The following is a 15,837-nucleotide window of genomic DNA, read 5'->3' on the forward strand; positions in this document are numbered from 1 at the left end:
CAAAAGTGATAGGTAGATACTTTTTAAAGCAAGTAAGGTTAACTATAGAAATCAAAGAACTAGGAAGTCAAAGAAATCTAAAACTAACAAACAACATTCCCAGTTGATAAAAGGGAGCCCACTGTAGCCAATTCACTATTTTCAGTGGTGTTATGAAGTAAATCCCATGAGACATCACCAAGAAGATTCAGCCTGGCCATGAACTGGAATGAATGATTGAGATCTTTTGAGCTGTACTTTCAGACTTTTGATTGTAGAAACAAAAATGGCTCTGCTACACAATCAAATGGAAGTTAAGACATTAGAAAGCCTGTTATCTTTAGACAAAGCAGGTTAATAAAAGGCAAAAATCAGTTCCAAATATTCTTTTGCCATTGTGCTTTGTATACTGACCAAGAGGAATAATCAATTTGTGGCCTTACTTATCATTGTCTAAGCATAAAAAACAATCTGAACTTGTTTGGGGGTGGCAACGATTTTATTAATTACATGTAGAGAGTCACAAAAAAGCTAATGAAGAAAGTGCTAGATGGAGATGCCAGAACCCTTGTCTAGATTCAAATTTTACTTTTGGTTCTTATATTTGGGAGCACAGACATTTAGCCTATCACAGACCCTAATAGCATCTAAATGCATGCAGTAAGTTAGAGTTGATTTCTGTTTTGATGGGAAAAGTCCCATACTTTAATATGTACACACATACATATATGCATATATGCATCCATGTGTGCATTATAGTGCATTATAGACATGCAATACTCCTGATACTGACCAAGTAATTTTAAGTATTCTACAACATAAGACATTCAAATTCATAAATTTCCAAGGAAGTAAAGAAAAAAAAAACATAAAATAGCAAACTCAAAATCTAGAAATATGAAATGCCAATGGAAAACAATGCAATCATTGCCTTGAATGTAAAAAGTGAGAATTTGGGCGTTAATCTCTACAACATATTAGTATTTTTAATAAGACATTCTTACTGTGCAAGGGTTTAAGTAGATGGTTGCTATGTTGCAATGATATATATATATATATATATATATATATATATATATATATATATATATATATATATAATTAAAATGTATTGATCAAACTAAATTATTGGCATTTTTACCTTACAGTTGGGCATCCTCTTCTCTAGCCAACTTTTCCCTACAGGAGGTGGAAGAGCAGAAGTGTATACATGAGGGAAAATGGGGATCAAATCCAGATTAGAAGAGGGAGAAAATCCTATCACAGGTGATTGAGCTCCAAACATCCACTAAAAAACAAAATGACAGAAAAGGGAAATTGAAGTTTTGTTTATTCTAATATAAATCCACAATACTTGAGACTAAATAACTGCTGATTTATCTAGGGATCTTTGAGTCCAAAGGCTATTTTTAAACCAAATAGACATTTATATTTCAAAAGGTGATTGAAATATCAAATACATTTTCCAATTCTGCAGTGCTAAATGAGTACCACAATTCATGAACAGGGAACATGGTGGTAAATATATTGGTTTAGTAACATTACAAATTAATGTTGAGTAGTGCATACTGGAGTACTGATGAAAAACTAACTTCCAAGAATAAAGACATCAGTGCATAAATGATGAGGTAATGAACTACTCTCCCCCTCCCCCCCAAAAAAAAAGGATTATCAACTATAAGGAAAAGAGATGGTTAAATGCATTTTTCATTGTTGGATTGTCTTGATAAACATGAAAAAACACTATATTTTATGACATTTCAAAATTAGTGACCCATTTCTCCCAATTTAAGGTAATAAAAGATCATCTTCTCCAAAATGAATTCTTCCCTTAATGACCCTTTTTTCTCATTAAAAATAAGCTTAAGTGTTAAGGCTTAAAGTTTCTAAAGAAAGAGGCTTGCAAATATAAGTCTAGAATGACTATTAAGACCTAAAGCATGTAACAGGATGGTAAAAACAATTGAATATGAATAGCTCAAGGTGTTAAAAAAAGACTCTTATAAATGCATAATTAAATCCTTTTTAGTAATTAATAAGATGTATGGTTTAATGCTTGAGAAAATCTCACAATGTTTGAGTTTTAAGATCATATATAGACACATATGTATATAATGATATATAGATATATAAGTATAAATTAGCTGCTCTTCAGTGTCAACACTGTTCTTTTGATGTTAAAACGTAATATTTTGTATTGAATTCAAATGCCAAAAAAGTATGCATTCTAGTGTTTTCCTCTTTTCCTTCTTCCATTTACACACACACACACACACACACACACACACACACACACACACACACACACACACAAATGCAGCTTTCTAAACAGAAAATGTTAGTTCCTTGGTATTATATACCTCTAGTGGTTGCATTTAGACATGGCAAGCTTGAAAATGTTGCAATGGCTAGAGGTTTATTTAACAAATCCGAAAAGAAACTGAATGCATATGAAAATATCACAGAAAGCCAAATGCATGGTTTACTACATGCTAGTTGATTTTTTTATGCATTAGTTTTAATTCTTGTGGTTTACTTTTAAAAGACTGGAGGGTGCTGCATCAATTTCACAGGATTCGACTGGAAGGAGATCCATAAAAGTCTCCCATCTTTTTGCACAGCATTTATTCAAATATGCTAATGAAGTTAATGATCAGAGTAAGGGGCAAGCCGCCTTAAAATGTATTATCTGCATGGATATCCAGAAGACAACTGAGCTAGCATTTACTGAGAGGAGACTCCTTTTCTGCCTTCTAATTGGAAACAATCACAATTTAAGCCATTCTGTCTCCCTTTCTCCAAGTCTCTGTCTCTGCGTTTCTGTCTGTTCTCTTTCTCCTTTTCTCTGTCTCTTCCTCCTTCCCTCCCTTCTTGATCGTTGTGCCTTGCTGCCCCCTCCCTTTTCTTTCTGCTCTAGGCTTTTTCATCCTTTTATTTGAGACAAACTCTTCTGAAGTGCAGGATACGTGAGAGAATGGATGGCATCAGGAGGACGAGGAAAGAGGATTCAGAAAACATTGCTACCAGTTCATTACCCTAAATATCGTATTTTTTCCTCATTCACTTCCATGGAATAAGATTAATTTTGGGGAATGCCTTCGGTGGGATTTTAAAGGGGGGAGGAAAAATGCCCCCCCCGATAAGAATGATGAGCAAGCAGCTCCCCTCCCCCCCACCCCCCCGCGATTTGCTTTTGAAGTCTGCCAGGGATTGTAAAAGTATTAACTTCTGCGTGTGTAACTCCGCCATGGTGGGTCCATGGCTGCAGCCTACGGCTCTAGCAGGCTGGAACTTCAGCACCACTGCCTCTTGGACAGCGGAAGCAGGATAGGAGAACAAAGTTGGGGCCGGGGTCTCTGTTCTCGTTCCTAGGGGATCCTCCGCCCCGGTGAGTCCTCCACTAGCCCCGTCAGCGCCCCCAGGACCCCCGGAGACCCCGCACGGGGGCTGCCAGCACGAACTTTAGGGGGTGGGGACGGAGGGCTCCCTGCCAGGCTGCATATTGATCATTGGGGAAGTCCGAGAACCCCGGAGAATAAAAGCCAGGAAAGGGGTAACTGAGAGAAGAGGAGGCGGGGGCCCGCGAGTGCTGCCCCGCGACACCAAAAGCAGACCCCGGGCCAGCTGGCGCCTGCGGGGGGCGGCCCCGAGGGGGCACCGGGAGGCGGAGGGAGGGGGATCGGGGCCGAGGCTTACCTGCTCGTTCAGCAAGGGGTACTGAGGCGCTGGGGGGTCGGGCGCCGCGGAGGGCACGGGGACCAGCGGGAGAGAAGGAGGGCTCGCAGGGCACCTGCCAGCCGGGCACCCCGGGAAGCAGCGGCGGCGGCGGCGGCGGCGGCTGGGGGGCCGAGGGGCAGCAGCAGAGGCGGGGGCAGCGACCCCCGTGGCCAGCCGCAGGAAGCCCCCGGAGCTGGGCACCATCCACAGGCAGGGCGGCGGCGGCGGCGGCGGCGGCGGCGGCTGCGGGGAGAGCTCGGCGTTCATCTGCCAGAGCAGCTGGGGGGGAGGCTGCGGGGGCCGGCGGGGCCGCCGCCGCGGGAGGCTCGGACCCGGGAGCATCCTACATGCCCAGGCCGGCCGGCCCGCCCCCGGCCACCCGCCGGGCCGGCCAGGGGACTCGCGGGAAGGAGCGCCGCTCAGCCGGACGGGCGGCCCCGGGCGGGGGCGGCGGCGGCGGGGAAGGGGCGAGGGCGCTGCCCGCTGCCCATCGGTGCCCGCCTCTGGCCGCCTCCAGTGGCCGGCCCGCCGGCTGCGGGCGCCCGGCGCCGTGCGCGGCTGCGAGGGCGAGGGCAGGCCTGGCGGCGGCACCGGCAAGGGAGGCGGCGGCGGCGGGAGCCCAGCAGAGCCGGGCAGGGCAGCTCGGAGCGGCGAGCCGCGCCGGGCACCGGGAGCCGCCGTGGCAGAGGCAGCGGAGTGGGAGCTCCACTTCATTCAGGAGCGACGTGTGACGTCGCCCCGCCCCCGGCCCCGCCCCGCCCCTGACTCCGCCCCTCCCACCCCGCTCCGTCCCCTCCCTCACCCCCTTCCCCTTCCGTTTCTTCCTGGCGGGGAGGGGGCGAGCGGACCGCCGCAGCCCCCGGCCCAGCCTGTCTCTCCGGGCCGCCCGGGCGCGGGAGTGCAGATGTGCCGGGGGGGCGGGGGAGGAGATGGGGGGGAAGAGAGGATGGCCCGCTCTGTCTGAACCTGCCTGTTACCGCGGGGCAGCGCAGTGGGGCAGCACCGGACCTTGGCGGCCAGTGGAACCGGGGGGCACCGAAGGGGACGCTGCCTTCGCTCCCAGGGCAAGGGGCCGCTCCTGTGCCCGGAGAGAGCCTGGCACGGGCAGGTCTGGGAGGTAGAGGGTCTGGGGGGGGGGGACTGCTGCCCCCCCAACACACACACAGAACCTTAGACGCTGGGAGTCTGGGGGGATGAGCTGCTAAGCACTTGTCCCTAGGGCTGCTCCGGTCCCGCCGCGCTCCTCCCGACTCACCCGCTCACCGGTGAGAAAATGGAACCTGGACGGAGAGGACGCGGCGCGGGGGCCGCTGGACGGAGAGGACGCGGCGCGGGGGCCGCTGGACGGAGAGGACGCGGCCCGGGGGCCGCTGGACTCCTCGGTCCTGCTTCCTTCCCAGCCTCAGACCCAGGACCGGCGGGGGTGCAGGGGCCGGAGCTGGGCTCCAGAGCCACGGACCCTGCCCTAAGCCTCTCTTAATTCCCCGGCCTCGCCCGCGCTAATGATTTCCTGTTTGTGCGGGTTAGAGCTTGTAGGTATTCGTTTCCTGTAGCCTTACCCATGGAACTGTAAGCCCTTTGAGGGCAGATTGCCTTTTGTCTCTTTTTGTAGTCCTAACTCTTAGTTCTTCAGTCTTTCACTTCTGTCCAAGTCTTCCTGGTTTCATTTTGTTGTTGTTGTTTGTTGTTGTTGTTGTTGTTGTTGTTGTTGTTGTTGTTGTTGTTTTTGGGGGGGTGGAGTGGGGAAGGGAAGCTCCGCAAAGGGCATGTTCACCATGTCCTTCCCCAGTGGACTGAAACCAGGGTTAAAGGAATTGCCAGGATCACCCAACTAGAGAGTGTCTAAGACCTTCTGAACTGAGCTCAGATCCTCCTGACTCCAGGCCCAGCCCTCAATCCATTGAGGCCTCCACCTTCTCCTGGAGCGTAGTAGGTGCTTAATGTTGGCACGTAGTAGTTATTTAATTAATTGATTGTATTAATCGATTGTATGACCCTGGAAAAGTCATGTTTATTAAAGCTTCAAACCATTTCAACCAAAAGTTTAGCAGAATCTTCCAAGCAGAATGGATTAGTGAACAGAGACCGGCCCCACTATGGGCCAAGCGACCAAAAGCTGCCAAAGGAGCAGCTGCTAGAACTGATGGACCCGGTGATAAGGAACTTTCTTCCTTTGCCCTGAGACCACTGGCACAGGTTTTTCTGTTTGATTCTGTTTACTTTCTGAGTAAAACACACTCTACCATCAGTGGTTTTACAAATCCCACTGCACAGCAGCTTCTAATCACAAGTGTCTAATATTCTGAAGGTGAGGGATTTATAAATAAAAAAAAAAAGATAGAAATGCATGTGAACCACGTGCAAACCATTTCTAGCTGGAGAATATGCTAATAAGTGACCAGGTTGGGAAATCTCAGAAGAAACCATAATGTAAGAAACCATACTGTAACTTGACTAGAACATGGTGACGCCATTTTGGCCCTCTTCAGGAACAAAGGACAACAACCAGCTTGATGTGGTCTAAGTAGAGAGAGGTGTGAGGTCTTAATGCATGTATCAACCTGGAGCACGGCTGTGTAAAAGATGGCCTGTAAAAGAATGAGAGAAACCGTTCAGGAGCTTGTGGTTTTCTATCACAGTGTCAGAGGCTCTGAACCAGTGGAGAAAATGTGTGTGCAAAGAAGGGAATGGATACAAAGTGGCATCGAGGCAGAATAGACTGCAATTCCCAATGAATTGATATGGGACACTAGGAAAAGTGAGCAGATATGACTCAGAGGATACCATCCTGACTACATTAAGGGGGATGCTGTTGAGTTTCGGGGTGTTTGATCCAAAATGATATTGCTAATATGCATTAGTATCTCAAATTGTCTCAAAGAATGTGTAGGTTTAGAAATCCTCCAAATCAAGGGATGAAAAATTTACTTTGTTGCTAAGATTGGGCTCAATTCCAAGAGAAGTTAGCAAGGAATGGGGTTTTAGCAAATCACAAGGGGAAGGGCAAGCTCCCTAGTGGAACTTACAATTAGCCAAGAGGGAGACACCATTATAATGTGACAAGTGGGGGTTGTGGGGCTAATCCTAAAAGGAGTTTAGAGTTTTAATAGATTTTAGCTATTGTGATCATACTAATCCCAACAAGAAGCTACCCATGACAAGGAGAATACGATGAGGCAGAAGAAGACCACAAGGGGATAAACCTAAAAAAGTTTAGCAAGTTGGTGAGAGTACAGTAAAGTCCTTTTATAGGGGAAATATAACCTTGGGCAGGGGGGAGGGTTGGCATAACAGTTTGGCTTTCTGATTGGATACTGTAAGCATGGGTTTTCCAGAAAGTTTCACTGAGGTCCACTTGAACAAAAGGTTCTTACAGAAGACTTAAGAATAAAAAGCTCATTTAAGTCAGAGAAGGTTGATGTTCTTCCCTACTGTCCTCAGGGAGTATTAGTGCTTCAGGATTTCTCAGCTACTGCCCGCCTGAATACCCAGGACTTCCTCCCTCTCATTAACAAAACATAATTAATATGGAGATGGTCTACTTTAGACATATTGAATTTGAGATGACTTACAGACATCCAAATGGAAATGTCCAGCAAGCATTTGGAAAAAGGGGGGCTGAAAATCTGATGGATTATTAGAGATGAATATAAAGGTTTGGAAATCATCTTCATAGAAATCATCACTGAATACACTGCATCTGGTGAAATCCCAGAATAGATAAAGTGAATAGATAATCCTGAGACACACCCACAAGGGGATATGGGTGATCACACAAGAAGGGGAAAGAACAGTCTAATTGTCAAACAGAAAAAGAGGAGAAAAAAAAAAGTTTTAAATAAGCTGAGAAACTAAAGACAGTCCAATAAATAGCAATGGGTGTCCATGTCTACACCTGCAGAGAGAAAGAATAAAAAGACCTCAGAATTGTCATTAACAATTCTTTAATGCCTTAGAAGAGAATGATTCTATTGAAGTGATGAGATCAGAAACCATTTTTCAAAAACTAAAAAGTGAGTGAAAAGAAAGAAAATAGAGGCAATCAGCTTGGAGAGATGGGACTTTTGAAGAATCTGGCTATTAAAAGTAGAAATGGCAGCATCCTGCATTTGTGGTCCTTGGTCTTACTCTTGTTGGTCATGGTGGTGGTGTTTGATTTCAGATTTTTGTTTATTTGTTTTTATAATGGGTGAAATCTATAAATATGTGACAAGACTGGAGAAGCCTGTGGTTAAGGGAAAAGCTAAGATAAGGGATAGAAGAGGAATGACAAATCCCCAGAAGAGATGGAAGGACATGATTTTTTTTTTTTTTTTGGGGGGAGGCTGGGGTTAAGTGACTTGCCCAGGGTCACACAGCTAGGACATGTTAAGTGTCTGAGACCAGATTTGAACTCAGGTCCTCCTGAATTCAGGGCTAGTGCTCTATCCACTGCACCATGTAGCTGCCCCCAGGACATGATATTGAGAACAATTTTATGTAAACTTGTCAAAGAGAAGGACCACATTTTCCACAGAAGTAGGGGAAAAAAGGAACAGAAAATGAGAATAATCATGAGCATTTCTGAGGTAAGGAGTGAGGTAGTGAAGAAATTCGTAACAGCTGGCCTCTCTGCTCGGAAGGCAAAGCTCTCTGCTGATAAGAGAGAAAAGAAGTAGCTGTAGATTATGTGGAGAAAGCAGACAATGCAAATAGTCAGCATAGAGACAATGACCGAAGAATAATCCATAAGCATTTATTAAGTGCCTGCTGTTTGTCAGTCATTGTATCAACAAGTGATTATAAAAAGACCCAATAGTACCTGTTCTCAAGGAGTTTATTATAATATTCTATCAATGGAAAATAAGTAATGAACACATACACAGCATGCATGTAGCCACTAGGTGGCACAGGGGATAAAGTGCTGAATCTAGACTCAGGAGACTCATTTTCTTGAGTTCAAATCTGACCTCAGACACTTACTGACATTAAGCAAGTCACTTAACCTCATTTCCTCATTCATAAAATAAGCTGCAGAAGGAAATGTCAAATCACTCCAGTGTCTTAATAATATATCACATTATGGCTTTTCTACTTCCATCCTGGAGATAACAAACCTCTGATTTTAGTCCCTTCTCCCTAGAAGCTTCTTCCAATCTATGCCAATTTTCATTGTTCCCTTGCTGAAAGAATACATTAACCTCAAAATATAGGACATCTGAAAAGAGACTAAGAGAGACTGTAGCTTCTCATAAAAGGATAAAAACAGGCTGTCGAGCTAGATGAACACTTCCAGATAAACCATACTCTATGACCAGTGGCTTAGGCTTCCTATGTGGAATAGTCCAGGAACAGCCTGATGACTGTTTTCTGGTCAGTTTTTGCCCAGCAGCAGCAATGACCAGTAGTCATGCAACCAAATAATATTCTCAGCAGAATATTGAGCCATCCATTTCAAATGCTAGGCATTGTATGGAGGAGGCAAGGCAGCCTCCAAGGGAGAGACACTTTCATCACCAATATGGACAATCAGTGAAAGGTTTTAAAGATAAACAGAGGACTTTCTATTTGTTCCTGAAAGTAATAGGAGAAAAAAGGGTAAAATAAAATGAATGTCATGAAGCAATGAATGTCAGGAAAGAATGCGCATATCAATTTAAATTGGTAAGCCTATAGGCTCAAGTTCATGAAGAGAAAAAAATCGGAATGGGAGTGGGGGACTAGAGAGCACAATGAGGATAGAGAGATATTTAGGGAGGGATAATCCACAGGGAGATTTGGGAGTAGAAGGAAATTATGGTCCTAGAGAATAATTTCAAACCTGTGGATCATGGAAGGATCATGGATATGGGGTGATGGTCATATTAAGATTGTGACCATCTCTGTGTGTGACTGAATCAACTATTTTTCTAGAAAGTACACTTTCTCTGATTCTTCTTAGGTAGCAAACTAACTGTATGGATAAGTATACATATATCGTATTTAACATATATTTTAACATATTTAACATGTATTAGTCTACCTGCCATCTGGGGGAGAGAGTGGGGGGAAGAAGGGGAAAAGTTGGAACAGAAGGTTTTACAAGGGTCAATGCCAAAAAACCATCCATGCATATATCTTGGAAATACAAAGCTATAATTAAAAAAAAAAAAAAGAAAAGAAAGTACACTTTCATTTCCCAAGTATTCAGGCCAGCCAGATTTCCATTTTCTATCTCTCTAGGCTCTTTTGGACTTTACCATCATATCCAAGGTACCTCATGATCAAGAACTACATCTCCCCCCTCTGTGATTTTCAACTTTCTTTTCTGGGCTATCTCTTCCTCTTTCACTGAAAACTCTTTTAAGGCAATGATTGTCTTTTTTTTTTTTTTTTTTTTTTTTTTTTTGTATTTGTTACTCTAGCACTTAAGTCAGTGCCTGACACATAGTAGGTGCTGCATAAATATTTACTAATTGGTTGAGTGCCTATTATATTCCAGTCATTCTGCTAGCTATTAGGGCTACAAAAACAAGTACAGTGAGTATAATACTACAATTAGGGTCAGGAAGACCTGAATTTAAAGCCTACCTTAGACTCTTACTAGGCTGTTACTTTGAACAACAAATGACTTAACTTCTCTCAACCTCAGTTTCCTCATCTGTAAAATGGGAATAATAATAAAACCTATTTCACAGAGTTCTTATAATTATCCAAACTGATGATGATGATGACGGTTATTTTTGTCTATGAGGAGAGTAATATATACATATATGCATCCCTACATATATGTATGTATAACACACACACACAAACACACACATTCCCCTTTATATTATTATTACTTAACTATAGGTAATTAAAGTTCAAAACTATACTAAGACTTTTGTAATATCACATATATAGCTTTAGAAGAAGGGAGATTCCTATAATTGACTGGTATTTGCAACCATGGAAGCTCCCATAATTGGCTAAGGGCACCATCCATCAACTATAACGTATCACAAGTCATGAAGTTCAGGCTTTCAATTACAGATCATCATCTATAATCAATCTCATCAAGGGCTTTCCATATGCCATCCCAACGGAGACTTTGCACAGGCCATCAGGAATCAGTGTTTGGCCAGCAGTATTCTAAGGAACCAAGGAAGTTGTGATTTTGAAACAAAGGGAGTAGACAGTAGTAATCCATAACAGGTCCAATTAATATTGTATAAATATATCAAGTAGATCAAGTAAAATTAATATAATCATCAACACATCATGGCTTAATCATAATTCTTACCATTAACTAATCTAAGTCATTCAAACAATTCTATTCTGCTTAAATCACTAATATAAATCACTTAATATAATCATTGACACTTATCAGATCACAATGAATAACTTGATGAAACAGATGAAATTAAAAAGGGGTATCAAATTGTCTTCACATATATTCATATCGATAGACAAAAATATAGAGGAGATGGATATATATGTATATATATATATATATATATGCAACATAAGGAAAATAGAAGTATAGAGGTGGAACAAGGTAATATCCCAAAGGAGAGTTTCAGGTTTCCAAGACGTTTTTTATAATCATTAGAAACACCAATAGTACAAAGATCTCATCTCCATGGTACTTTATGGTTTAGAATGTGCTTTCCTCAAGGAGAGCTTGGAGGACAAATCTAACTGTTCTCAATCCACTGTACAAATGAGCAGATTGGAGCTCAAAGAGGTATCTACTCATATGGATTATATACAACAGGATCCAACTTCTAAGTCCACCACTTTTTTCATTGCACAATCAGACACAAATTAGGTGCTTTCCTAACGCCTGATGGGTCAATTGATAGCTAGGCCACAGTGTCTTTTCTATTAGATATTTATTGGTTCCACGAGGTAGGAAGAGATAGCAAAGAAACAATTTGTTGTCCTTATTGTTATTGTTTTGGAACAAAGACTCTACTTCTGCTTCCATCGCATAAAAGATGTGTGGCTAAAATCTGCGTGTCAGTGTATTTTATGAAATCCTTATGACATCAGAAAGGAATCAATATAATGTCTTATCCCTTATACTAAATTATGCGTAGAAAGGTCAGCTTTGCTATTCATGGCCAGTCTGTGTTGTTAAAAGGAACCAAATGTATGGGAAAATATTTAGAGAATTCAGAAAATCTAAATAATTATGAAAATGTGAAAACCTTGAGGCTCCTATTTCCCTAGCAATAAACTAATAAACTGTCAGCCTGACCAGAAACACACTCAAACTCACATAAGAACTAAAGCTTCTCATCTCTGTTCTCTGTCTCTTCTCCAACCCACCTTCATCCTGTAAAATAAATTGAAATTATGAGGAACTTCTCCAATTGAGTGAACATCACTGGTCTAATTTTCCTGATTTGTTTAATTTCCTTTTGGCCTGGCATGACTTCCCTTAGATCTGGACAACATGCTAATTTACAGAACTGCGGTTTCCATATATTTCCTCCATGTGAAACTTTCATTTAACAAGTTTTTATTTTACTTTGATTCAAAAGTATTGGAAAGATTATTCTCACCCACAGCTAGACTGGTAAATCAGTATCCTGTTACTCTCCCTTGACCACAATCTTGTTTGACTGTGCTCTATTAGAAGGGATGAAAAGAAATGTCCCAGGACAGTGGGTAACAAATTTAGAGGGGAATACAAAGAAGAGTTATACATTATACATTTGATGAGTGACAATCTGAAAAAATTTAGATTACCTGTCCTTTGGAGTGTTAGATACTAGAACAGAACACGGAAATAGAAAATCACATGTGATTTGGATTTCTTTTTTTCAGGTTCTCTGGATAAATGTAAAGAAAGGAAGGGAGAGGCAAATGGGCAGAGATAGGGGGAGGGAGGGAGAGAAGAGAGAAAAAATGAGAGAGAGAAAGAAAGAAAGGTAGAAAAAAGAAAGAAGGAAAAAGGAAGAAAGAAAAGAAGGAAGAAGGAAAGTAGGACGGTAAGAAGGAAGGAAGAAAGGAGGGAAGAAAGGAGAGAAGGAGGGAGGGAGGTAAAAAAGGAGGAAAGAAAGGAAAGGAACAAGGGAAGGAAGGAAAGGAAGAAGGGAAGAAAGGAAGAAAAGAAGAAAGGGAAAAAGGAAGGAGAAAGGAGAGGTACTTAATTAGGACTTACCATTTGTGCAACCATGCTATGCACTTGAAGTGTGTATTTAAGGGCTTAAGGGGCTTGTGTCCTAAAGAGGGAAGAAAACACATGAAAGGGATGGAGGAAAGGAGGCATATTGAATGGAGATGGCTGGGAAGGGTCCTAGAGGTCTGTTTTGGTTCAAGATGAGGAGAAAGTTCCCCTATCCAAGTTCAGAACCTCAGAGGCAGATGTGGGCTGGATGGCACATTGAGTTTGATGGCCATATAAAGATGGCATGATGTAGATATGGCCAGGAAAAGATTTAAGGTAAAACCTTGTATACAGAACCTTTGTGCATCCCATAATTCCCTGTGGGATATAGAAAGGCTCCCAACTCCTAGTGCAGATGGGCTGTTAGTGGCTAAGGAGGTCAGGAAAAGCTTCCTGAGAGAGTCATTATTTGATTTGAACATTAAAGGGTAGAACCTCTGCTACTGAATATGACAGTGATTCTAATCAAATGTTACTTCATTTGTATTGAATCAAGTGCAAAGAAAAAAAAATCCAAGCCAGTGGTAAGTAATTTAATAGTTTGCTATGTTGAATCTTCAGGAAGATGAAAAAGATGGTGGGGGCCCAATTTTGGAAGGCTTCCTTATTTATAAAGCTCAGGAATTGGGACTTTATCTGATGAGATAAACAGTATACTTTTTAAATAATAGTTTTTTTTTCAAAACATATACACAGATAGTTGTTAAGATTCACCCTTGTAAAACCTTGTGTTCCACATTTTTCTCCCTCCCTTCCTCCCACCCTTCCCGTAGATGGTAGGTAATATGAATATGTTAAACATGTGCAATTCTTCTATATATTTCCAAAATTATCCAAATATCCAAAATTGCCCTAGAAAAATCAGATCAAAAAGAGAGAAAATGATAAAGAAAAAAGTAAGCAAATAACAAAAAAGTAAAAATACTATGTTGTGATTCTTACTCAGTTCCCACAGTCCTCTCTCTGGGTGCAAACAACTCTCTCCATCACAAGACCATGGGAACTTTCCTGAATCACGTCATTGTTGGAAAGAGCCACGTCCATCGGAATGGATAGTCATATAATCTTGTTTTATACATTATTTGTTAAGAGATATGTTAAATCATTGCTTAAAACATTTGCAAGAACTTCAACAAAAAGCATTAATAGCTCAGACTCCTCTTTTAGGTTTTCCTGTTCATAGAATTCAGGTTGGAAGAGAAAGCTGAAGGGTCTGTTAGATGGATGGTGTTAAAAGGGCAAGGGTGGAGCCGGTGGCCCAAGGCCAACAGGAACCAGAAGGAAGTGAGGAATTCATAGGGAATGTGAAATTATGTTACAAACATTTGAAGAGATCTCAGTGTACAAAATAAGAGGAGGGACTGCATGAGATGAGGTGAGATCTCTCAGGACAGTCCTGAAAATCAAGTAAGGCTTCATCTACTTCAGAGTTTGAGTAGGCCTGAAGGACTCTGAACCTCTAGTCAAGGGCATAATTGCGTTCCCCTCCCATGATATCTCCTCCCTATTTCAGCCAAATATGGGCAACTATGTACTTATTGGTCAAGTTCAATTTTGTGGGTAGATCTCGCCTTTAGAATGTAAGACTCTCAGCCAATGAGAATGAGTCAGTGGTGGGAAGGGGTGTTTTGCGTTAGGGATTAAAGGTGCTGTCCTGCCCACAGGACAATGCACAAGATCTCCTGGTGCTGCTCCTTTCACTCAGCATCAGTTCCTGTCAGTCCCTCCAGGCCTCTCTGAAATCATCCTGTTGGTCATTTCTTACAGAGCAATAATATTCCATAACACTCATACACCACAACTTATTCAGCCATTCTCAACCTGATGGGCATCCACTCAGTTTCCAGTTTCTGCCCACTACAAAAAGGGCTGCCACAAACATTTTTGCACATGTGGATTCTTTTCCAGTTTTTATGATCTCTTTGGGATACAGGCCCAGTAGAGACACTGCTGCATCAAAGACAATTTGATAACCCTTTGGGCATAGTTCCACATTGTTCTCCAGAATGGTTGGATCAGTTCACAACTCCACTAACAACATATTAGTGTCCCAATTTTTCCACATTCCCTCCAAACTTAATCATTATCTTTCCCTGTCATCTTAGCCAATCTGAGAGGTGTGTAGCGGTACCTCAGAGTTGAAAGATACTTTTTTTCTTCATTTTTCTTGTGTGTGTGGTTTTAATCTGTGTTTTCTTTCATAGCATGACTTACATGGAAATGTTTTTTGCATGACTACACATTTATACACTACAGCTATATCAAATTGCTTGCCATCTCAATGGGTGGGGGTGGGGGAGGGAGAAAAAGAATCCATATTTCAAAATATTGGAGAAAAGAATGTTAAAATTGTTTTTATACATAATTGAGAAATATATATGTATATATATATAGATATATTATATAAACACATAGGTACACACACATATATGTACACACACACACACACATATATATGTATATGTATATGTATATGTATAATAGAGGGGTTGAAGGAGCTACAGTTTTGGAATGTCATGTATGCCTTCGAATGAGGCAATTGTATTGTTAATTCTCTTTAATTATTTTCCTTTATTACAGAAAAGTTTTCACAGATTTGGGAAGATCTAGAAATGTTTGTAATATGGGAAAAATATGAGTAAAACTTTTAAAATATGTTAAATATTTACTGTCTCCAAGTCACTGGATTATCCACTAGAATTATTCTAGAATTATACTCCAACTCCTGGAACCAAGCAGACTGATACTTAGGGAAGTTCTTCAAATGAATGAAAACAACTCTAATGTCAGTCTCCCCTCTACCCAACTCTTCTTTCTCCATATTAAACCCCCACCTTCTCCAATCAATCTCCATGTGACTTTCTTTTAAAACTAAACCCTGGATTTTGGATTCTCTTGAAGTACTTTCTGATAGTCTGATTATCTGCTGACCAGAAGAAAGTCTAAGATGATCATACAATCAAAGCTAGCCTATAAGCTTCAGCTCAAGTAATTCGAGATTCCTTCTGCTTTCTTGAGACGGA

The 15,837-nt window shown here is 41.9% G+C and overlaps 1 protein-coding gene across 1 annotated transcript in view; it reads right to left on the minus strand.

The window, feature by feature from the left end:
* TCERG1L (transcription elongation regulator 1 like) overlaps positions 1-4,410 on the minus strand; it is a 321,919-nt gene extending 317,509 nt beyond the window's left edge. Inside the window, exons 1-2 of the mRNA XM_074284888.1 lie at positions 3,676-4,410; positions 1,121-1,267 (exon numbers count right to left, since the gene is read on the minus strand). Of these exons, the coding sequence (XP_074140989.1) occupies positions 1,121-1,267; positions 3,676-4,410 (882 nt within the window). The remainder of the gene's footprint in view (positions 1-1,120; positions 1,268-3,675) is intronic.
* Positions 4,411-15,837: the final 11,427 nt, after the last annotated feature.

Source organism: Sminthopsis crassicaudata, chromosome 2, assembly GCF_048593235.1.
Source record: "Sminthopsis crassicaudata isolate SCR6 chromosome 2, ASM4859323v1, whole genome shotgun sequence".
Taxonomy (NCBI): domain Eukaryota; kingdom Metazoa; phylum Chordata; class Mammalia; order Dasyuromorphia; family Dasyuridae; genus Sminthopsis; species Sminthopsis crassicaudata.